At 41.5% G+C, this 23,682-nt stretch overlaps 1 protein-coding gene across 1 annotated transcript; it reads right to left on the minus strand.

Annotated features, from left to right (window-relative positions):
• Window positions 1-73: 73 nt before the first annotated feature.
• Window positions 74-22,949, minus strand: LOC108036476 (myosin light chain kinase, smooth muscle). Its single transcript, XM_017112657.3, has 9 exons — window positions 22,321-22,949; window positions 7,910-8,000; window positions 7,616-7,819; window positions 4,663-4,900; window positions 4,496-4,599; window positions 3,941-4,093; window positions 3,587-3,872; window positions 2,891-3,068; window positions 74-1,610 (listed from the first exon to the last, which is right to left on the minus strand). The coding sequence occupies exons 1-9, from the start codon at window positions 22,352-22,354 to the stop codon at window positions 250-252; spliced, it is 2,649 nt and encodes an 882-aa protein (XP_016968146.1). The 5' UTR covers window positions 22,355-22,949; the 3' UTR covers window positions 74-249.
• Between the last annotated feature and the right edge of the window lie 733 nt (window positions 22,950-23,682).

Genomic DNA, 23,682 nt, shown 5'->3' on the forward strand with positions numbered 1-23,682 from the left:
TGTTTTTATTCTCCAAAGAAATTCTAGAAAATGATATAGCTATCATTTTACCCAACCCAAATCAAGAAGAAAATTGATTTTAAATTTTATTCAATAATTTAATTTGATTTACTGCTTACATCAAGTACATAAATATTAATTTGTTCCATTCGACGCCTCGTAGTTTTACCTAGGTTCCATTTATCTGATCTGATCTCTACATACAAATATATATATTGGATATATACAGTGGACTCTGGAGCTGGTCGCCTACTTCCCCGCCGCCTTCTCCTCCAACTGGGCCTGGATGTGCCGCACGTTGTGGCCGCCGCCATTGTGGTTGTGCCGCTGGAAGAAGGCATTGATGGAGCTCATGGAGCGGTACTCCAGATTGTCGCTGACGTGCCAGTCCACGCTGATGCTCTGGTGACGTCCCATGGGATTGCGGGTACGCGTCTCATTGTACTTCTCCAGCAGATGCAGCAGGCAGTCCTTGGTGGTGTTGGCCGCCTCCTCCAGGTTCACGGTTTGATGCGTGTCCGGCAGTCCCACGGGCACATCCCGACTCATCTGGTTTATCCGGAACTTGGCCCGCCGACTGCTTGCCGATTCATGGTTGGAGCTGGCGGAGATTGGGTTGCTGGCGCTAGAGAAGATTTGGTTGCTGGAGCTGGCGGTACTGCTGCCGGTGCTGGAGAACACCTTCGAGGAGCTGGTGGTGCTGGTTCTTTGTACATGCTGGCTGGTGATGCTCTTGGCATTGGAACTGCTCATGGTTTGCACCGTGGATGTGCGCTGTGACTGGGACAACAGGGATTTGCTGGATGAGCTGTTGCCATTGCTCAACTTTGGTGTTTCCTCGATGGACTGCTGTAGTCTAACGGAAACCGAACTGATCTTGGACTTGCCCTGGCCATCATCGTAGCTGCTTTGACTCTGGGAAGTGCTGCTGGCCTGGCGGAGGAGTCCGCCCTGCGCTGTGGGGCGGTTCCAGCTGCTGCTGGTGGTGGTCTTGCTGGTCCACCTATTGCCTTCCTGGCTGATCTCGGATGTTTTGCTAGATGTACTGCCAGAAGGAGCAGGAGCTGCTGAAGGAGCAGCAGCAGGAGCAGCAGCCACTGAAGGAGCAGCAGCAGCAGGAGGAGCAGCAGCAGGAGCAGGCGGATTAGAAGCTGATCCACTGATGCTACTTCCATTATTGTTGGCATCCCCCAGCTTGGTGTTGATCTCGGCCAGCATAAGCAGGTGATCGGACAGCTTCCGAATCTCATCAGCCAGGTTCACCCGCTCACCGGAACTCCGACGACCCAGGAGGTAGGTGGTATCCGAGTTCCTGCGATCGAAGGTGTGCAGATAGCTCTTCATACTCCTCTGCTGCTGGGCGGTGGACTGGCTGCCGGAGAACTCGTCAAAGTTCTCGTTGAACAGGTGCTGCGGCGTGGGCGTGGCCGGACTGGAGGTGGCCACCGCGGGGAAGAGTTTCTCCCGCGACTCGTTGATGGGCGTGGCCACCGAGTGGGGACTCTCGTTGCCGGCACTGCGCGACTCATCCTCCTCCGGCAGATCCGCATCCTCGCCTCGTTCGTCATCCGTTATGGTGTCAATCGATTCGCAGGGCGAAGGCGAACAAACTGCAAACGGATCAGAGTTAAAGAAAGATTTTCCAAGATATCTATGTATCTTTATAAAGATTATGGGGTTATTGCCGAAAGTAGTTTACAGACAGGTTAGTGTACATGAAATGGTAATTTACACACAGAAAGATCATGCTATGAGTTCAGAGAGTTGTGTAAAATGGCTCTTGGGAACTTTAAAGTGTACACATGGAGTTTTAGTCAATAATATTCTACAAAAAACGGAATTGGTTAATCAATGGCAACATCTAATAAAAAACCAAAATACAAATATTTTTTCACCTTTCTGGCACACAAATATTTGTTAATCATTATAAAAAAAAGATTTTTAATTATTTTCTGACTTCCTAAGTGATAATACTACAAACTGATTTCTCATTAATATCTATAGATGTATAAAATGTATATCTGATAGATACATTTTCAAGTGTCTCTATCAAGGTATTTTTATTTATTTACCCTTATGGGATACCTATTACTTGAAATATATTTGGAAATTCTTTTAAAGGTTAATACGAGATAGCGATTCTCCCGACGGACAAATCACAAATGAACATGAGACTGACTTTGGAATTTGACTGTGTTCTCTGAGGATGATTGGTTTTCTGAGCTGGATGTTGGGCTTACCTGGCTGGCAGACCAGAACCTGTGGCTATACGAGTACATATGTGTGTCGATCTAAACTTGAGCTGGGGGATGGGTGTAATTCTGAGGGATTTGGGCTTGGAAATGGAAGTGGGATTGGGGAAGAGCGGAGTATGGATTTCGGTTTCTCGCCTCGAAGAAACTACAGAGAAGTATCATTGTGCTGGAGTTTGAATTATATTTTGGATATATTTTTTCAGTAGTTTTCCTTGGTTTTTTTTGGATTTGTCAATGGCTGTCATTATCACAGTGTCAAAGTGGTTAAAAGAGCTGGTCATCCGCTACAAGGATGCCAGGCACATTGCTTAATGCTAGGGTTACTTAAACATAAACAACAGTTCTGGCTGGCAAGCTGGTTCTCCCTAGTCCTTAAATGTGGGATTGATTTTTACCAAGTAGATGGGGTTAACACAGAGACAGAGAGATAGATAGAGAAAGAAAAGGGCGGACGGAGGGGGAGGTGGCCAGCTTGGTCCACATTCAAGTTACGAACAACAATTAGTTTGACAAGTTAATCGTGTAATATACAAAGTCCATCCGGTCGCAGGATGCAGTCGGAGATGCGATGCGGATGCCTCACTTGCCGTGGATGAGGGCGTGTCGGTCGCGCTGTCGCTGGGATCCGTACTCACCTCTGGAGGAGGAGAGGCTGTCCGCGCCGTGGGGCCTCCGGGGATGCGGGTAGCTCGTCTCGGCCAGCGGCGCAATTACATTGCCCTCCACGTCGAACACGTACGGACTGTTCGGATGCGTCTCCCAGCGCACGATGAAGTTCTTCAGGTTGTCCTTCGTGGCATCCAGCTCCTTGTTCTGCAAAGGGATAGGCATGCAAAGGGTAACTTAGCTACTTGGTGCACCATGGAAAATGAAACATTTTTGAAAGGGTATTCCCATTTTTATATACAAATATCAGGCCGCAAGCTTTTTAATTAAAATTAAAATAATTATAGTCTAACCCCCTATGTATTCAAATATAATATTTTGGAGAACTCACTTCTTCTGCAACCAAAAAAAAGTTATGAAAATAAAATGTACGGTTTTTAGGATCTATTTAATGACTTTTTAAGAACTAAAGATATAAATAATAATAATGTTCCCAATTTTTATGATTTTACTTTTGCGAAACTAATAAAAGCTTAAGAATCATCGTATAAATATTTTATTTTTAATAATAAATAAAATCGTAAATTTTAAATGTAAGTCTTTAGCTTGAGCAACCTTTAAAATATCACAAAATACCTTTCACTTTAACTACGAAATCTGTTACCTTGAGTGGAACATCTCTGGAAATATGACACCCTTAAAGGTCTTCTGTCCCAAGTACTCACCTCCAGCTCGGCGGCGCTGCAGAGCTTGGCCAGCTCCTCGTCCTGCTGCCGCTCCTCCTGCTTAGCCTGCTGGACCTCCGCCTCCTCGTCGTCCTCCTCCTCGTCCTCGATGGTTTCCGTGGAGTCCTCTGAGGACTCCGAGGGAGCCGTCACCGGAGACACGGACTTCAGCCGCGACTTGGACGCCACGGAGGCGGCCTTTGTGATGGGCGTGGCCGTGGCGGCGGTGGCCGGCCGCTGCTGAAGCCATTTGTGCTTCATGCACTCGGCGGCTGTCATCCGGGTGCTGGGGAAAATGGAAATCCGCAGACGGGTTAGCAACTCTAATTAAGGAGAAGCACACGGAACACCCACCTCAGGTCCTTTGCCAGCAACTTGGCTATGAAATCCAGACACTCGGGGGATATGCCATTAAAGCATTCATCCTCGAAATCGTATTTCGCAATGGTTACATTTGACATTGTTTCAATGTCGTTCTCGCCCATGAAGGGCGACAGTCCTGAGATGCTGTTTCCAACCACATCGTATGGCATACGGCATTGTGTGGGATGGTGTGTGATTTCGAGGTGTGGGCGAGTCAATAAACATGAAATGTAAAAGCGGAGTAAGTAGAATAAATAAAAACACAAAAACCAACACTTAATTAACTAAATTAAATTCGCCAAGGAGTGCGAGAAGATGCCAGCACAACCGCCCCCTTTGATTATCACATTTTAAGCTGGCACAGACTTTTAATTGGTTTTCTCCCAAGGACCTACCCTCAAGATCCGAGTGCGGGTCTTGATTAAATTTTTAATTGCTCGGTGCACAACATAAATGGTTCGAAAATATTGAGATGGTTAAATTCTTACTCCCTTCGGGTATTTTTATAACTCTAACAGAGTTAATTGATTTTAATATTGGACTTACAGCACATAGCATATAACACCGACACTCCACATATCTGTGCCATAGGATATGCAGTCAAAGTTAACCACTTCTGGGGCCACAAACTCGGGTGTGCCAAAGAGAACCTAATATATCGTTTGATAATAAGTTATTAATTGCATTTAAAATAGTTTTTAAGAACAGCTTACCCTAAGACGCTTGTCTGGATCGAATTTGCGAGCTAGTCCAAAGTCAATGATCTTGATGCGATTGCCCTTCTGTGTGAGTACCAGAATATTTTCGGGCTTCAGATCCAGGTGGACTATGCCATTGCCATGGATGAAAGCCATGGCCTCGCACACCTGGCGTATAAAGACACGGCAGACCCTTTCAGTGAGAACGAATTCATCGTCCACCACTCGATCGAAGAGCTCGCCACCTTCAATGCTGTCAGAAAATAATGTAAACTGCATTAGAAACTGGGAAAATATCGAGTGACAAACACAAGTGCCATAAACTGGACAGAACACCAAACAAGTCATGCAAATCCAAGCACCATAAGCAGAGTTATCGCCTTTCAATTAGTGTCTCCTCCTCGTTAACCATAGGGTTTAGCTTCGTTTTAGTTACCTTACCTGACCGAGAACCCCTCCATAAGCTAGTTATGTTATTTACAAGAGTGTGGATTGCTCAGCCAGAACACGAAAATCAGATAATCCATGAACATCCATCCGCTCAGGTGACGGACATCAACTAACAGCATGCCGATTTGAATGGGAATCGGAATCCGAATCGGAGGGAATTATGTTCAGGCAGACACTCGGACGAATGTCATCCGAGATTTGCCTCGAGTGTCGTCAACACAACACAAAAACCCCTGCCAATCCGTTTCCCCCAATCAGATGCTCATGAAAAATGCCAAAAAAATAGGAGAAAGGCCGCAGTGCATTAGTTTTTCTCTGTTTTTTGGGGTCGTTAGTTGATGCACATCACCCCGAAATCGAGTAAATTAAAATTGCATGTGGATCCTTGTGCATTTCGCATTTGAAAGGGGATATTGTTATACGGCTGATGGACAATATATGACTACTACACTTCGGGCTCGTCAACTATCCAATTTTGGTTATGATTGTCCAACTTGACTTTATCCATCTAAGTGCTCTAACAAGAATCCATAACCAGTGATTATCCAGTTTGACTTTATCAATCTAAATACTCTTATGAGAATCCATTAACTTTTTCAACACAGCATTCCAATTTGAGCTATGTTAATCCATTTTGAGTTTATCGATCTACAGCTATTCAATTTGAGATACAATTATCCAATTTAAATTAATAAATACTCTAATAAGAAGCCATTACCTATCTTTAACACATTTTAAAATATACTCAAACATTAAAATTTTATGGATTAATATATAATGTTCCCGAGTATTTGTTTGTACATATTTAACACATGTTATTTTAAGAGTTTTCTGGAAAAACAAATTGAATATATTTTCTAATTGGGAAAATGACGTTGCCATCAAACTGCATTTGATATGAGTTATTTTGATTTCAGCAGTCGGCTATGAAAATCCATTAACCAAATGAGATTCACTTTAAACTGTGTTTTATTAAAATGTGTTCACTAAAGAAGGCCGAAAGGTAAATCCTCTCAATCAAGGAAATCCAATGAAGCCTTTATCGCAACGAGTTTCATTTCGCTTGGCAGGGCGAAACAATTGCAAAAGCGTTTAAATATTTATGGCGAAATGATGGCTGTGCCATTTAAATCCAGTTAAAGGACCAACACTTTGTTTGAGTTTGCCATTTCAGTTGGCTCCCTTTGAGTGGCTTTTCGTCGATGGAAACCTAATAGTTGAAAAGCAGATTGGTTAAACTATTTTCCCAGCAGCTCATCTCAGTGCAAGGGGCGCTGTTCTTCTTGGCAAAATGGGAAAATATGTTGTGCATAGTTGAACACTCTGTTATGAATATGCCAGGCAGAACTATGCCAGTCAACAATTAACTTTTCTTGAGGGGCAAAACGACAAGAACAACAGCCCAAGTTGTCCAAACTGCAGTTTGCCTGTTTTGTTGGAAATTAATTTAAGTTGACAAAGTCATTCGGGGGCTTTGTCTTCTCGGTCTATGAGAACCGAATTGTTTCGTGTTCCTTTTATTCTGCACCCACTGGGCGGCGAAAGTGGGTCAAGGCCGTTGACTAATCAGTGGGCCCGAAACACCTGCCTCAATTGTTTTTATGGCCCATTAGACCCGGACCCTTAACCCATGTCAGCCTTCATTTGCCCACAAAGAGCCTGCGAAAAACTTTCGCGAGGCAAATAAAAGTTGCTGTAAATTTCTCTAAATGCCTGTTGTGTGTGCAAGGGGGAAACCTGTTGCTTAAGGTTTTTCTTTCGGACTTTGTGTGAGTGGTTTTTCTTTTTCTCCGTGTGTGTGGGGTGTGGCAGAAAAGTTTACTAGTTTACGATAATGTGCGTACGTGTAAATCGCATTTTATGCACATTCCCACTGATTGCAAGATATTGTGTTCCCATACCCGGCAACAAAGTGGCAAACAACAACGGGGACAACAAACTTAATGGATAGTGGAATAGAGGGCTACGAAAGTATTTGCTAGGGTGACCCGGGATTGGAGATCAACAATTCTTTATAGAGGTGTGATTTCCTTAATTAACCTTATTAAAACGCTAAATGAATTTAAATTTAAATTGATAAGGTTTGTCTTTAAATGTTATTTACTTTAAAATAAAGATTTTTATTTTAATATAGGAATTGATACTCTTTTTTAGCTACTATAGAACTAATGTTCTGCTTCTATAAGTTTTTGTGAGATTTTCTTTGTAATATTAATAATCAAATATTGATTTTAAGTTTATAAGGGTTTGTCCTCGCACTTAGAACTTTTTTTTTTTTAATAAATTCTCCTATTTTAGTACTTGAAGACTACATTTTAGCTCCAATAAAACTATGTTTTCCAAAGAATACATTACTTCTCTATAAGTTTCGGTCCCCAATCGCAAACCACCCTAAAAATACATGCATATACAACATACATAGAGAAATACGGAAGGGGAGTCACACCCACGAGACAGGGACAAGCAAAATCAACACATTCATTTGTATGGGCTTTGGCGCTCTTGAGATCTTCCTTACAGTTCCAGGACGACGCACATCATTTTCTGATATTCGTATGCCGCGTACAATTGTATAATGAGGTGATGCTGCAATGAATTCATAATCTCCACCTCCCGCTCCACGTTCCGCTTGTCCTCGCGCTTTGGAATGGGCACGAACTTAGCCGCCAGCTGCAGGCCGTTCGCCTTGTCCCTGCACTTGTACACCGTGCCGAATTTTCCGCTGCACGGGGTGAAATATTGATGAAATATTGATTACACACTGATTCCTCACGCCGGGGAGTGCGGCGACCAGGGCCGCTGGACTACTCACCGACCCACCTCGCCCAGCACATCGTAAAGTTTATGGGCGTCCACGTTGCGATTTATGGTCACATCGCGCATGGGAAACGCCGGCTCCAGAACTGTAAAGTAAGAGGAAATGGCAGTGTTAGGTTGGCACTATAAAATGGTTTAGAAGTAATTGAACTATCGAAAAGGTGTTCTAAATATCTCCATCAAGTTCGAAATGTTCGAAAAGTGATTCTTTATATTATTATTATTATAAAATGATGACTTCTAGCGGAAACTATTAGCATAGTAAATATACCTTTATAATATTAAATAACATTTTACCATTAATCAATGTAATAATTGTATGTTTTATTGTCGTTTTCTCTGAGACTCTCTTCTTATTCTTTTTTTTTTAGAGTTTAAAGTACAAGTATTTTTTTATAATTTTTAAAGCGAGGCCTGTTTACTAAACAGTTTTTAGTACAGAAACGACTTTGTTAAGAAACCCATGATACATTTCGTTACACTCTTCGTGGCACAGATATCTAAACAGATGGAAGAACACCACTTAGTACTTCTCGACTGCCAAGTACACTGGTCTTCATTGTGCCATTTCATCAGCCCGTAATTCCAATGCACTCCCTTATCAGCATATCAGTGGGCTGCCATAAATTGACAGGCCGTAGGTGGGTTTCATATGGTCGGAAATGTTTCGGTGCGATTAAGACCTCAACTGTGTGATTTGATTGGATTTCCTGTTCCTGCACACAGAAATAAAGAATAACAAGTGCTCCCCGGAGCTACTGTGGAGGGCTCCTTCGGCAAAATGGCATTTCAATCATTTCCATTGTCCGGGGCCCAGTTCGGAGTGCATTTAATATCGGCTATTAGGGGACAGGCGGTCCGGCTCCACCGACTGCTCGACAACAGTTTGTGCTTGCCACATATTTCGCAGGACATATTGCACACAAGCTACCCCCTTGTATTCAGAGGAAGCCCTTTCAAAATTTGATTCGTTGTTGCTCTCGCTGGACGTTGTGTATGTCTACAAGTTGGCAAACAAATAAAAATGACTTGATTCAATTGAATTTGTGCAACGCAACCATATGAAATGGGGACACAACAGTGACGAGTGGGAATATTGCGACAAATATGGGTTGTGGATGTGTAGGCGGGGTTCTCTAAGGGCCGGCGTGTGGTCACCAAACTGTGCTCGTTTTTCATATTTTTCATATATTTCCCATTACGCACAAAGAGCTTCAACTTGACATTCGGCCTCAGTAAGCCCCGGAGATTTTGTGGCAGGCATGGAAACAGTTGCTTTCGAGAATTTGCAATTGGAATTATTGATAATCTGCCAAAAGTTCATGGTAAAAGCTGAGTAAGTCAGTCTGTGGGATTAACCCTTTGGTGTTCAATGGGGTGCAACTAACATTAAGTATCAAAAATACTTAATTCAATATTTATGAATATTAATTAATTAATTTCTTTTTAAATAATTCATATATTACAATTCTTAGATAATATTATAAAAAAAGGTAAAAGTAAAACAGAAAATCCATTTAATAGTACTTTTAGCAGCTGCTTAAGTTCAAAAAGTATTTGCAATAATTTCTAAAAATAACAAAATTAACTATTTGTATAATGCTATTTCAATTATAGTTATAAAGTTTTTAGAAAATTAAATTTCGTGTGTTCGAAATTCCAAAAATTCTGGTAGATTTTCGCCTGTAATTACACATTAAACCTTAAGAGTTACAATGGGATACAACACTTTATTTGCCAGTACAACATCTTCTAGACTTTTTCCAGCTGCACTTAACGGTGGCATTTAGGGGGTTAAGCTGTTAGCAGGCGCCTATGAATTGATGTCATCTGCGTGGCAGCTGTCCCATTAATATGTAAATGGCGCACATAAGTATGCTACGGAAAACACGATAAATCTTTAAAATCAAAGGCGAGGCGCAGCAGCAAAGGAAAGGACTTTTCCGAATGGAGAGAGGGGGAGTGGAAAGGGGGGGGGGTGTGTGGCACAAACTTGGCAAATTCAAAGTGAAAGTTGAGCGTCTACTGTGAATAGAAATGGAGGCTGTGAGAGCGTTTTCCTTGCTATTTGTGTGCAGCGAGGCACTTGTACATTCCTATATGTACGATGTACCATATGTGTGCATGCATTTTCTGCGATTCCCGAGACTTGACGCCCCCCTCGGCCACGCCCCCTCCTTGGCCATATCTTGTTTAAACGGTTTTTGGCGCAAATTCAGGCAGCGTCTGAGTGAGTGAGTGCATGTGTGAGTGCAGTTGAGTGCACTCTGCCAATAATGCGCACAATTTAAGATTCGGCAAAAGCGTCCAAACACTTGCATTAGAGAGGGAAATTGAAGGGGGCTGTTCGCTCCTCCAATGAATGGACGTTCTGGTGAAAAGTTGCCAACTTCTCGGCTGCCCCATAACTCATAATTCAAGAGACACAAAAGTGGAGTCGAAAGGGGCGACGAGATTCCAGATATTTCATCGCTCATAAAATTTCAGCATGAGCGCAGACAGGCATACATTATGCACAAACGCTCACTCACGGTCCTTTTAAACTTAAAAAAAAACAAAGTTATGTACGACATTTACAGAAAAAAAATGGGACTCACAGATGATTTATAGTTCTGTTATTAATATATTATTTTTATACTTTCAAAATAGTTTTAACATTTAAAAAGAAAGCACTTTCATGAACTTTACAAAATATGAATAAATTATATATCATAGCTAACAATGATAACTAACGTGTAAAAATTCTTTAAAGGTGAGAATAACAAGATAAGACCCCATTGAGGACCCTCATTTTTTCTTGGGTGTACTCATATTCATACTCACAAATCGATGTGAGTGGGCGGCAGGTAGCTCCCATTCATTTCCTAGTTCGAGCTCATGAATAAATGAATTTATATCGACTCTGCTTGGCATTTGCACTGCACCGCTTATCCAGAGAGGAAGCCCAGGGACTTGGGCGGTAAGGGGTTAAGGTGAATAAGGGGTCGGGATTTGCCCATACGCTGCATGCCGGCTAGACGGTAGGCGTGGCTGCGATGGGCGTTGGGCGGTGGGCGGTGGGTTGACGACCCCACTGCACAAACCAAATGCAATCGAAATTGGACTTGAGCCGTTTGAAGTGTTTTCGTAAATCAATTTCAGTTCCATTAAGCTGCAAGATGTGGATATAATACACGGTTCGTTGGCAGGGAAGAGGGGGATAAAAATATTGATGCACGGAGCAATCTGATTTGCATATATATGTATGAGCACAACTGGATGCAGCTTTTTAGTTAATGGTTCTCCGGTATTTAAATGAGTTTAAAACAAATGTAATTACACTTAACATGTTTTATTAAAAATATTCCAGGTGATACAGAAAAGATAGTGAGTGTTTTAAAAGACACAAAACCATCCAAAATATTTCTTAACAATTGAAATTTTGCTTATCTTTTCTTTAATGTAAAAAGCTTATTGCATAGCATAATGACATCTATCAGCTACTTGTAATATCGACAACGCCGTCAATAATTATCCAATGGATAATAATAATCATTGATCTATTATCTCGTTTAGCTGTTAAACAGCTTTCGTCTGAAGTTTGAGTTCCGTGTCAGACACCACTTATTCTGAAGAACTCTTTCGACGTCTATAGCCAACTCTATGCCTCTCTCTTTTTCACTCCCCATCGCCCTCTCTTTCGCCCACTTGGGTCAATGTGTGGGTTGCGTTCAAAAGTGCAACTCGTTGCAAATTCAATTCGAAAACTTTATAAAGCTAATTTATGCACAATAATCAATCAATCAATAAAACCGGTTGGGCGGGAGTCGCAGATACTATATATTTGCACTTCCCATTCAATAGAGTGCCACTGGAGCGGCGGATGCAAATGGCGAACGATTTTTTGTGCCAACGATGGCAATTTTTTCTGATATGAAAATCAGCAAATTTTTCTTTGATTTGCCTGTGCTCCTTGGGTCGTCAAGGATCTCCCTGGCAGGATAACCCACCGCCCCACTGCTCATTTTGGCAACTGTTGCCAGAATTGCCTTGACTTTCAGATTAAAAAATAAAATCCAAACGAACCCAGTCCTCAGCTCGGAAGCAAAAAATGTTTTCCTCCCCCCCTCCGACTTTTCCGCTTATCGATTTGATGGATGCTGCAATTTGTCGTTGTCATAAAAATTGTGTAATGTGCTTAATGAAATTTATTTTTTAATAACACAATTTAAGGGCACGTGAGTTTAGCAGGCAAAAATGTGTTGTACTCGCAGCCGAAACAACAGCAACAAATGCAAACTGTTGCACATCAAACGATGGATGTCAATGTGCCACACATTACATGGCCACAAAAGGGAAAAAAAGCTGGTAAAAAATAACCACAAGCCAGACGTCGGCATTTTAATATATGTATAAACCAGAGTTACGCAACACGAGGGTCTTGCAGGCACTTCCTCATTGTGGATATTCGCTTTTAATAACACTTTTTAACGCGACAAGTGTGCCGAGTATTTAATGGCAAGGCCAGAAGGCGAGATGCATGTACTATAAGTAATATACTTTATGCTGCCAGAAGGACGGCATTATGCTGTTTGTTTGCCGAGGTAAATCACTTGCTTAAAACAGAGCAAAGAGGATTTTTGTCTCGCCATGATGAATTTTGAGCTCAAGTTTTGCCTTTTGTATTGGTAAATTTAGCATTTTACACAATAAATTAAGCTTCTAAGTGAAATTTAACACTGCCTTGACTTCCCCGGCAAATTAAACAGCTCATCACACTTATTGCATATTTATTATTCAAGGGAATACGATATCGAATGCAGTACCTTGCATCACCAAACTTGGGATATGAATTTCAAATGAATTTCAAAGAAAGCCAAATCAAATTAAACAAATCAAAGCCATTCAGAATAATAAGGTCGATTTAAGCACAAACAATTAATCCCTTAGTTTTGAAAAATAAAACATTAAAGCAGAATTCGAGTATCTCGAGGCTAACAAGATTAGTTTTTGGCAAAAGTTTAAACCGAAATGTACTGTTTACCAAACTTTGATTTTGATTTAGTGCTCTTTACGTTCAATGGTTGATTTTCTTTTCATTTTCAACCAGGCTACGAGTTTTCCATGGCTGATGACGTTGTGCCAACTGATGGCGAAAACTGTTGCAAATGTGTAGGTGGGTGTTTTCCTGGTTATTGTTGCTGCTGATGACGATGCTGTGGGATGTCTGTGCTTTTTAATCAGCCTAAGTGCCTGGGAAATACCGTGGAAGGAATGGGAATGGAATGGAATGGAATGGCGGAGCCCGGCTGAAAGTGTGCGCTGGAATTAAAAAATGGCTAACTTTGCCTCGTCTGTGTGACTGCGGTGCCATTTCAAATTGGTTATTACAGGGATTACACACCCACACATCGTCTTTATCAAATGGTCATGCATAAATGCAAAGGAAAATGAGAGGGCCAAGAGTATTCACACTTATTGTCAGCCTGGCTATAATGCCAGGGCTTAGCTGAAAGGCATATGATGGTGCTGAAGGATTCTTCGTCGTCGTGATGGGTATTTCAAAAATTCCATTAAACAAGTTTACTTATTTATTAATATAATAAAAGAAGAGCAAACTTTTGATTTCCTATGCATAAAGGTTTTAAGCACACGCCTGACTATCTTTTAAAGATGTATCTATAGGCAAAAGTTCCTAACCTTTCTTTAAAAATCCCGAGCCCAATGATCCTTGTCAGTACCCATCTGATTAGACACCCTGGCACACAATTTATTTCTCTCAATCGAGTGGACACGTTGGATGCTCCAAATGTTCGCCGATAACGAATTCAATAAATGATAAATGACAAGTGAAACTTGCGGAATTAAACCCGCTTTTTTGTTCTTTTTAAACAAATGCTTTTCGGGACAGATGACAGGAGACAAATCAATAGCATGTATCCATTTATTCAGCTTACATATTATGCGTACACCCATATATATATTCATATTAATCCTCCTGCATATCTATATCGAATGTTTCGGCAGTATCTCAACAACGGCAATTCATCTTCATCATTTTTTTCCTGCACGCCAAGCGTAAATCCGCTGCGACAACGCCCAGTGCCTCCTGTTATTTTTCCATTTCTCTTTTTTTTTTTTGCATGTGCGGAAAGCGGGGGAAAAATGAAAATCGTTTCGGAAAAATGAAAAGTAATAATCAGTGTGGGTGTGCGGGGACCTTGAGCGTACTTTGCCCGCCGTAAAGCTCTGCGCTCTAATGCAGTGCAAAGGATTTCCACATTTTCCCCTGCTTTTCCACTTTATGCTGCATACTTTTGCGGCACACTTTAATTGGGCAATTGCCATTCAGAATTTATGCCAAAGTCTCTGACGAAATGGGATGTCACTTTTGGCTCCTTCGCGCTGCCAATTTGCCTGGTGATGCAATTTTATTTTATTTCATTTAATTTTCGCCGGCTCTCAGCAGCTTTGTGACAATGAAATTAGCATTAGAAATTTGTATGCATGTGTCGTTCTTTCCTGCCACCCTCTAGGTTTCTTTTTATCCCATTACCGGGTCTCATTCAATTGGAATTTTCATTTCAGCTTATTTCGCATTTAATTTTGTCATTTGCGAGCTGAGCACTAAGCGAGTTATTCCAAAATATTGGTCGCCGCGAACATTACACATACGCCGCGCGTGACGAGGGGCACCACTGGCTCTTCTTGAAGAGCTCTGTGGCGCTTTTCCAAAGGGGTTTTTCGAGGGGGTTTTCCTCTCTTTCCACCCACCCTCTTTGGCTATCCCTTTACACATTCATTACGCCGGCTTTTGTGGGCACACACACATAATCTCTCGCTTTTCCCGCTTATAATCAACGCCGCCATTCGAGCAGCGCGCATATATGTGTAGGAATTTTCCATTCTGTTTTCGTTTTTAATCACCGCAAGTTGAGCAGCGGCAACATGCTTTAAGGGCACTGCAGCAGTGCTAAATTTAAAAACTGCTGTCCCCGCATAAATTGCCTGCTAATTGATCGATGTGAGCACAGCAATTTCAAGGCAATTGCGAAGTTACACAATGGGCCAAAGGACATCGGATGGAGTCCGCTGCAGACTACGGCAAAGATAAACACACTGCCGGAGCTCCCTTTTTTCTGCCCTGTCATCAGGGGCCGGGGGCAATTGGGGAACCCAGGGGGGAAACCTGGGGAAATCGGGGAAAATGCTGCTGCAACAGCCGCTTCTAAATGCAAAACAATTTCAAGCCAGACTAACGATGCACACCGCAATGAACTCATTAAAACTTTCTACCCAGTCTACGACTGCAATGCCATCAAAAGAGCGCGGCGCGCTATGAAAATTCAAAACTGTTAGATTGCTAAGCTGTGCGAATGTCTCAGATACGAAAAGAAGCCGATGCATACTCGCCGGCAGCCGCAGCTCGGCGTTTAATTAATTTAATGAGCGACGTGAGGCGACCGCAGACACCTCCTGCCAGCGCTCATAAATGCCTTGCTGCCCCTGTTCCTGTGCCATTTTCCATTTGCCTGCTGTATGTGCGCACACCTGGGCCCGAAGTATTAGGTCACATGTTAAAAAATAAATGTAAAGTACCATTATCTCTTATAAAAATGTTTTTTACGCTTTTGTTTTAAAAATCATAATGTGACTTAGTACAAAATATGTAATTGTTTATTTAGAATGTTATTTGTAATAAACATTTCAGGGCTTTGAAAAAAGACATCACGGATACTATTATCGTAGCTGATGTTATTTCTACACAACACAAAGCTCTTAAGTGCAGTGAATCTCTAAACTACCAAACCCTAAGGCCCAATCCTAACAGCTTTTCGGTATTAACCAAACATAAGTTTTAATCTAAATCCATTTTTAGGAGACAGCCTCTGCTAGATACTTAACCATCAGACTATGTTAAACGTTCACCCAAAATCATAAAAAATAATATACATCAACCAGTTACTAAGCCGATGCCCACAGCTGTCATAAACTAGATATGGCTTTTCGCGGCAGGTGAAAAGCAGTGGGTCGACATCACCTGAACTCGTTACCGTAAAATCCTGGAAATTTTGTCAATGGACCAGCTATCCGTGGCCGCTGCTGATGGCGGTTAGTGAGCGACTAGTGCTTAGTTAATTATCAGCTCTCGATGGCGCAGCGATCAAAGTGTATTAATTTACGAGTGCAGCACAAAGGCCAGCGCCACCGTCATTTGCAGCAGCTGGGGTTCCGGTTTGCCGAGGGGAATTTCGAAAACGTTTGGAAATTCGGCTTGAATTTAAGGAATTCGCAGTGTGCATTCCACAAATGTAATCCCTTAACCGCAAATACTTTAAAAACTTGGGCCGAAACAGCTGCCAAAACAAATGAATCGAAAGATACGGGAAGAGCGGCCATTGTATGAGATAAATTCGCACAGCTATACATATATTTCCTATATATTTTTCTGGCTGCCAGTGTGTGTAGGCCAATGGTCGCATAAATCAAAGACGGAGAGCGAAGTCTGCGGCTGCTTCGCAAGAACCCAAAGGGGGAATTGCAGATATAGATGCGCCGAGCTGTGTGCGAACACATATTTGCACTCAAATCGAATGGCATTTGTTTGGGGGCATAATTGAATAACAACTGCGAATTGCCGAGTGCACAAAGCGGGCTAAAAATGCCGCCATGCCGACCGGAAGTGGAAGTGCCGCTTACAAATGTCTGAAAATGTTCAAATGCGATGCATAGTATATGGGAGGGCGTGTGCCTGCCCATAAATAATTTGCCAGCTCTGTGAATTAGTTGCGGCATCAGCAAGATAAATCAATTAACGCGCAACAAACAAAACAATTAATCAAGGAGCAGGTTTTTAGTGCGAACCGGGTCGGTTTGGAGCGGAATCGGGCGGGATCGGAATCGGGAAGAGCAGCGAGGTAATTGAAAGGTCATCGATTCAATGACGGCCACATGGTGCATGTTCGCCAACAATTTGTTAAAATTTAACGCTTTATTTACTGCCCGACTGTCCATCGTGGACTCCTCACTCCTGCACTGAGCGAAAACAACAGGATCAAGAAAGATAAATTCTTCGAAAATGGATGGTCTCTCGGAAGTACTTTAAATGTTTTGTATAAACCCTCGGAGATACTGAAACGAATATAATATAACTGCGTAAATAGGTACTCTTCTTTCACAGTGTTTATATGGCAGTTGGTTTAATCTCTAAGTGATGTGCATTTTTTCTAGCTGTACCCTTTTTTGCACATCCTCAATGTGCTGACACGTAGAACTGCAAAGGCAACGGACCTGCCCCCCTACAATGTATCTGTATCTGTAGCTGTATCTGCACTTGTATCTGTGTCCTGGCTGAGCGACAGTTTGACATCTCTAAATAAAGTTTGCACTTGCCAGCTACGTGGGCACAACCCACACACGCAAACACCCGCACCCGCACACCATCACCCACAAACACGCACACAGATACATTGGCAAATGCACGGAAAGATAGACACCCTCTGTGGCACGTTTGACAATTTAATGGTGTTGAGGTTATTTATACAATACGCTCGCTGCAAGTCCTCAAATATTCAGTGACCGGCAGCCAATGACGTGTCCGGCAGTCGATTAAAGTACCAGTTTTGTGGTTTAAACTAGCAGATAAAGAGCTTGAGATTTCTGTGCCAACTCGAAACTATCTAATACTAGAGCTTTTAAAACAGATAGAAATTCTTATTTGCTTGTTTATTTAAAAAAAAATGCGCGTGTGTCAAATGGCCATGAATGTCTTAACATACTTCATTAAGATAGTATTCTAGGGGGAAGTACCTATTTTAAACAAAGAAACCTCTTTCACGTCCGTATTTACTTTGTCTATAATAACTTAATTTCAGATAAGATAAGTAAAAACGTAAGAGTGGCTTGATATGGCTTTTAATTTTATTTTGAATTTAAATTAATTAAATAAAATAAAAAAATTATAAATTATAAAACTTTATATTTGTATTTAAACTTTTGTTCAAGTGGAAGTATTGAATTTACCATTTGCTTTAAGCTTTAATATCTAGAACATTATTTAAAGTTCGTGAACTGAGCCACATTCACAAATTATCCTGGCAAATGGCCGAGCCAAGTTCCAATTGCATTTCAGTCACTTTCCAAAGGATGCCGATTGACAAGACAGCTTCCAAAGAGCCTCATCAGTTGGTGGGTTCCAGGACCGCTTAAGATACTCGTTCTCGCAGATGGAGTATCTGTATCTCGGCTGCAGCTAACCAACGCATTACTCTTGGCCGTTACAGTTTATGGGCTTTAATTTAATTTCTGTCGGAATGGGAAAAGCGCTCTGAATTAACGATCTGTTTGGCCACATAAAGGCGATTACTGGCAGATACGCGGATATTGAATGGGACTTTGCGAGTTATAGCATTTTAAATGCCAGTAGCTGGTCAACAATTGAGTATGAAAATCATCCACGATTATTTCGGAACATTGTGAAAACATGCCGAAAACTAAAGAGCCCTGATACGCATACGCAATAAAATGATTTTCAGCAATTGATTAGCCGGGCATACGAGATGTTGTGACGAGTTTGCCATAAAATGAGCGTCCTAGTGGAATGCAGTTGCGAGCCATAAATCAGCAACATGGGAAATTACAAAACGAAAATGATGTTGACTACGTGGAATGCAAATGAAATGACCTGGCTGACATGCAAAGGCGGAATGCAAGGTTGCTAATAAATAAAAACACATGATTTTCGGGCCACCGAGAGAGAGAGTATTTACATAATTTTGATTATTTTCGATGGCAGTGGATGGGTGGGGCAGTGTCCTTAGCCCGAATAACATTTGCAGTTTGGAAACGGGCGTTCGGCATTTGGTTTGTTTTCGATTGTGGTTCCATTCTGGGGTGAAACTGTTTGGCAATATGGAAATTTCCGCTTGTCATTTTGGGGCGCGAAGTGTCTACATGCAAATTGAGTTGCAACCAGCAGAGAGCCCACTCCCATGCGACAGTTGTTTGTTTTGGTTTTGCATTCGGCAAATGCAATCTTAACAGGGCTTCCTGGCCGTCCGTCTGCCGATACATTAAATTGCAATTTTAATTTGTTTAGCATGCGGCAATGCCGAAACTGCAAAACAGCAAAGCAGCAATGCAGCCATTCTTGCAGCTGCACCACATGGCGTATGCGTTATAATGCATACATGCACTCTGCGCCCCTGTCTGCATTTTTAATACTGCCATTCCACCTGCAGCTGGGCCCCAGACAAACTGCCGGAGATACTTTGGCATTAAACATTCAAACAACACTGCAGGCGAGCGGTGGGCACAGAAATGGCTTTCGGACCCGGTTTCCAAAACAGAAAACATTTTAAGCTGCTCCTATTTTTGCCGAACTGCCTTGGGATTGAATTAAATATTCTATAAACTGTTATAGTCCCCAGATATATGCAAATTAAATGTCTTTTAATTCGGCTTCGCCCAGGCTGGTTAATAAATATTCCCTTTCAGTCGGACAAACATAAATTCTGAAATTTTGGTAGCAGGCCAAGAGCACAGCAAAACATAATGTTTAACAAAGTATCTATAAGATACGGCTGAGCCAGAAGAAATCAGGAAACGTGCAATATTTACATAATTACTTGACAACCAGATATGTGATCCGATACTGGCCAAATCCCATTGCAAGACACGAGTGTAAGAGCGTCGAGTACAGAGACCCCGCGATGAGGCAGAGTCGAGGAATTCGCAACGTCAACTGAAGTGAATATCAACGAACGACCTTCAACATGAAATGCGACGTAAAATAAATTTATCTCAATTATATACAAGCAACTAGATCTATATATACGTCCGTCTCTCTGGGGGAAAATCGGACGGATTCGCGTTTGCGGGGCGAGTAACTTTCAAGACGGCCAGTGAGAGATTCTTTCGCTTTAGCCTGCTTGCTTTACATTCACCTTGGCAGCGCAGTACGAAAAATCCAAAGCGAAATACAAATTTATTTTTGAATATTTTCGGTTAGCAGCGGCGTAAAAAAGAAATGAGAATTGATTTCCACCCAGCGAGAGTCCTCCCTAAAGTGAACGTCTCATTAAATATTGAAGAGCTCTGGCTTTAGGAATTATGGTTAATATTTAAGCATTTTAGATGCATGTTTGTAATTTGTTTATAAAAGAAATAGTACCTAAAATTTATTTAATCACTAGGAATCTTTTGAAGCCATTCCCGTTTGCCTCAGAAATATTCCTCTTTTTTAAATGTATTTCTTAGGCTTGTTTAGAACATTTATATAAATTCGGAAAATGTATAAAAGAGCACTAGATTTAAAGGAACACAGCCCCATTATTTTTCAATATAAATATATTTTTCACTTTTATTCCATAAATCTTCACTGTATGCAGCCAAAATGTTCTTTATACAAAAATATGTATATTTCCTTCATCTAATGACGCCACAATCAGGCGATGGCCAGCATTTTTATGCAGATTTCTTGTTTAAATATTTACACAATATCGGCGTGCTTTCTCTGCCTTCAGAGCAAACAAGAGATGAGATGAAAAATGTATAAAACGAACTACATTTAAAATATAATAGGAACTGCCTGGTTGATTTATTTGACTAGAGTTTATGTAAACAAAGTGTAGAAAAACATAAAAATATTTCTGTATTAAAAAATCCACGTGTTTGGTTTTCCCTGCGGTTTGGCAATTTCCGCTGTAAATGATTTTTTCATTTCCTCTCCGGTTAAAGTGTCTTTTTTTTTGCCCGAAAGATTTTCCTTAATTGGCCAGACCAACTGGGGAAAGGAAATTGAGAAATCAGCTTATGCGCCATTAGCACATAATTCAGCTGAGACAAACTCAAGATACACCTGCCTGCACACGGCAAAATGGCAAAAAAAGGTTGGCCAATCGGTCAGGTTGCCACCTTTGCCACAGGCAGACACAAGTATTTCCGTTTGTTGTTATTTGCCAATTTGGCTGCAACAGTGCCTGGGAAAACAGGCTGGAAAAACGAGACGTGAAACCCTTTTTTCCCTGGATTGGATGGCACTAAATCAGGAGACTCTGTGGGTGCTTTTCCTCCTCTGTCTCCTCGTGTTACGCGTTCCTGTCGGGGCTTTTCTTTTTCCCCCGTTCTGGGTTCTTTTCATTTTTGGAATCGCCCGACGCTCGACATTTTTCATGCTACGAGGATTTCGCCCCCAACCCAGAGACACCCCTTAGCCATTTCCGGCTGGCCCAACTACTTGACACTTCCTTTTTCCCTTTGAAAGCTGGGGGTTTTGTCTTTGGCTGCCTAAACCACTGTAGATACAGTTACCACAGTTTTTCCAACGCTCATTGGGTGTGACATTTATCCTTCATCGTCTGCTCTTCCTTTTGGCTTTTATTTCGGCTTTAATGCTGGGAAAAAAAGGAGAAATATATATATGTATTTGGACCTCTTTTGTTTTATGCGTGAAATTTATTGTTTCTGACAATGGAAACGGCGTTGCAAATGTTTCCTGATCACAGTGCGCCTTATCTGGGGCCCTTTCATTACTCTTTAACTGTGGAGTAAAAGGGTATACTAGGTTCGTCGGAAAGCATGTAACATTACAACGCCCATAACACTGAAACACGTCTACCGCCCAATCTATTCAATATTTTGTGAAAGTGTAAATGGGTTTATGTTCCTTTTATCAATATGCTACTATATGCCAAAAATGATGTAGATCTGTCCATTCATTGAAAAGTTATAAGCAAATGAAGTGTGCCATCTTGCAAACAGCTGATTTGGAGCATGCCTGTGTCCATCTCACTCGCACTTCCTTTAGCTTAGCAGTGGGGTATCTCACAGTCGAGGCCGTCGACTCTAGCGTGTTTTCTTTTTTTTCGGCACGCCCCCACTTTTCAGCACTTCCAACCGTCATGGCCGTATTTTATTGAAATTCATGTATTTTTAAAAGCCCACTGCCCCCGGGATGCGGCTCTAAATCGTTTAAGCATTTGTTTCCACCATTCACAGCTTGATTTCGCCAGATCCATTCTGCAGTTGTGTTTCGCTTGTTTTTTATCTGTGCATAAAAGTTAATGTTTTGCATCGGCATCAGTATCATGGGCCGAAAATGTTTATTGTTTTGGCCCTTTATTAAAGCGTAGTTAACTGCCGATAACTTCAATGGCCAAAAAAAAAAGGAAGAGGGTTCGAAAACAGCTGCTAAGCTGTCTATTTGCAATTTGGCTTTGGGGAGATTTTTTTCGGAAAAAGGCAATGGAAAGAGTTATCGGTTTAATCTTTGGCAGGGACAATACAATAATTACGTTTATCAGGGCTGTATTTATGTGTAGAATAAATGTATAGATAGATAACCGCCGGCAACGAGACCCTTATCACTGGTGAAACACAACACTGCTATCGGAGTTCTTCGGCTTGTGCAGCAATTCGTAGACTTACCACCTTCCGGCTCTGAGTCATCTATGTAGATCATGTTGCTGCGTCGCTTAACGCCGATTTCCCTCAAACGTTGACCCGTTCTGCAGCTGCTGGTTGCACCGAATTTAACACAGAACTTTGCTTAAACACACTTGATTTCTGGATGTTTTATAATTTTGTTTTTAATTTTTGCACAATACTTAATGGCTTCTGTAGTTACTCATCACTCAACATTTGGCGTTTTATCTTCACTTCACTTATGGCACGATTTTCGAAACGATTTGGTTTTGCGCACTTAAAAAATGGCACAAAGAAGCGATTCTTTATTTATAGCTGGTCGGCCGCGCACCACGTTGCGTATGCTTGATATTAGCGCAAAATTCCTTCGCCAGCGCCACTATTTTGCTATTGTGTCATCGCGAGCGAGCGTTTTGCCTCAAACTGTTTTGGCCTGGCCCCACATTATTTGATTTGAGCTGTTTTCGCTGCCGCTTCAGCCGTTTCGGCCGTTTCTGCCTTTTGCCAATGGGGCGTATGTGTGTTCCTTTGTGGTTATAAATGTGCTTTCGGCTGATAACTGCCGCACTGAGAGAAATGGTCGATCCACTCTCTTGCCAACGTATCTATAAATAAACAAACACAGGCACAAACACTCGTATTGGGGGGGGGGGGGGGCAAACCTCAGCTGCATATATACACTCCTATTTGTATTGGCGTTTGTCTGTTTCGTTTCGTATAAAAATAAATTGCAGAGCAATTTGTATGCTCCGCTCTTCTGCTGGCTTGTCGCTCATTTTGCGGCTTGTTTTTGTACGCGAATGAAATTATTTTCCCTGTTGTCGCTTAGCACATTTTCTACAGTTTTCCCATTTTCTTTTTGGCATCAGAACAACACAAACTTGGCGTTGGTATGGGTTTTTATATTTGCAAATCTCTGGGTACTACATAGACTAGTATATGGCTGCTTCCTATTCACAGTTTGTCAATTTTTCGCAACTTGTTGCTACTTCTTAGCCCCGTGGCTTTGTCTTCTTTTGGCAGACAAAAATCTTGGCCACATCATTTTAAACCAATTATCTTATAATCCTCTCAATGATAGAATTAAGAACTGCTTTTAAAATATAAGTATCATGTCATCAAGATAAAAACAAATGATTCTCTTTGATGGTGCTATAAATACACAAAATCAAACTGCCTTATCAAGTGTAATAAAACTGATTGGGCCCTTGTTATTATCTAAAATTGTAAGCACATTGCAGACTGCTGAGTAGAGTTCTAAAATTGAATCTGAAATCATTTCTCTAGTTTGTGTACTTCTAGCATTTCAATAAACCCTACTAGAAATCACTGGCATTCCTATCTCGCGGCATCTCACCCAATTAG

This window comes from Drosophila biarmipes, chromosome 2R (assembly GCF_025231255.1).
Source record: "Drosophila biarmipes strain raj3 chromosome 2R, RU_DBia_V1.1, whole genome shotgun sequence".
Lineage (NCBI taxonomy): Eukaryota > Metazoa > Arthropoda > Insecta > Diptera > Drosophilidae > Drosophila > Drosophila biarmipes.

Bases quoted from the DNA above. Each gene is read 5' to 3' on its own strand.
- LOC108036476 (XM_017112657.3), bottom strand. From the start codon at position 22,354: ATGATCTACATAGATGACTCAGAGCCGGAAGGTG. The intron at 3,873-3,940 runs GTGGGTGTTCCG...CATTTTCCCCAG, and splicing joins TTGCTGGCAAAGGACCTGAG to CACCCGGATGACAGCCGCCG. The intron at 1,611-2,890 runs GTGAGTACGGAT...ATCCGTTTGCAG, and splicing joins CAGCCTCTCCTCCTCCAGAG to TTTGTTCGCCTTCGCCCTGC.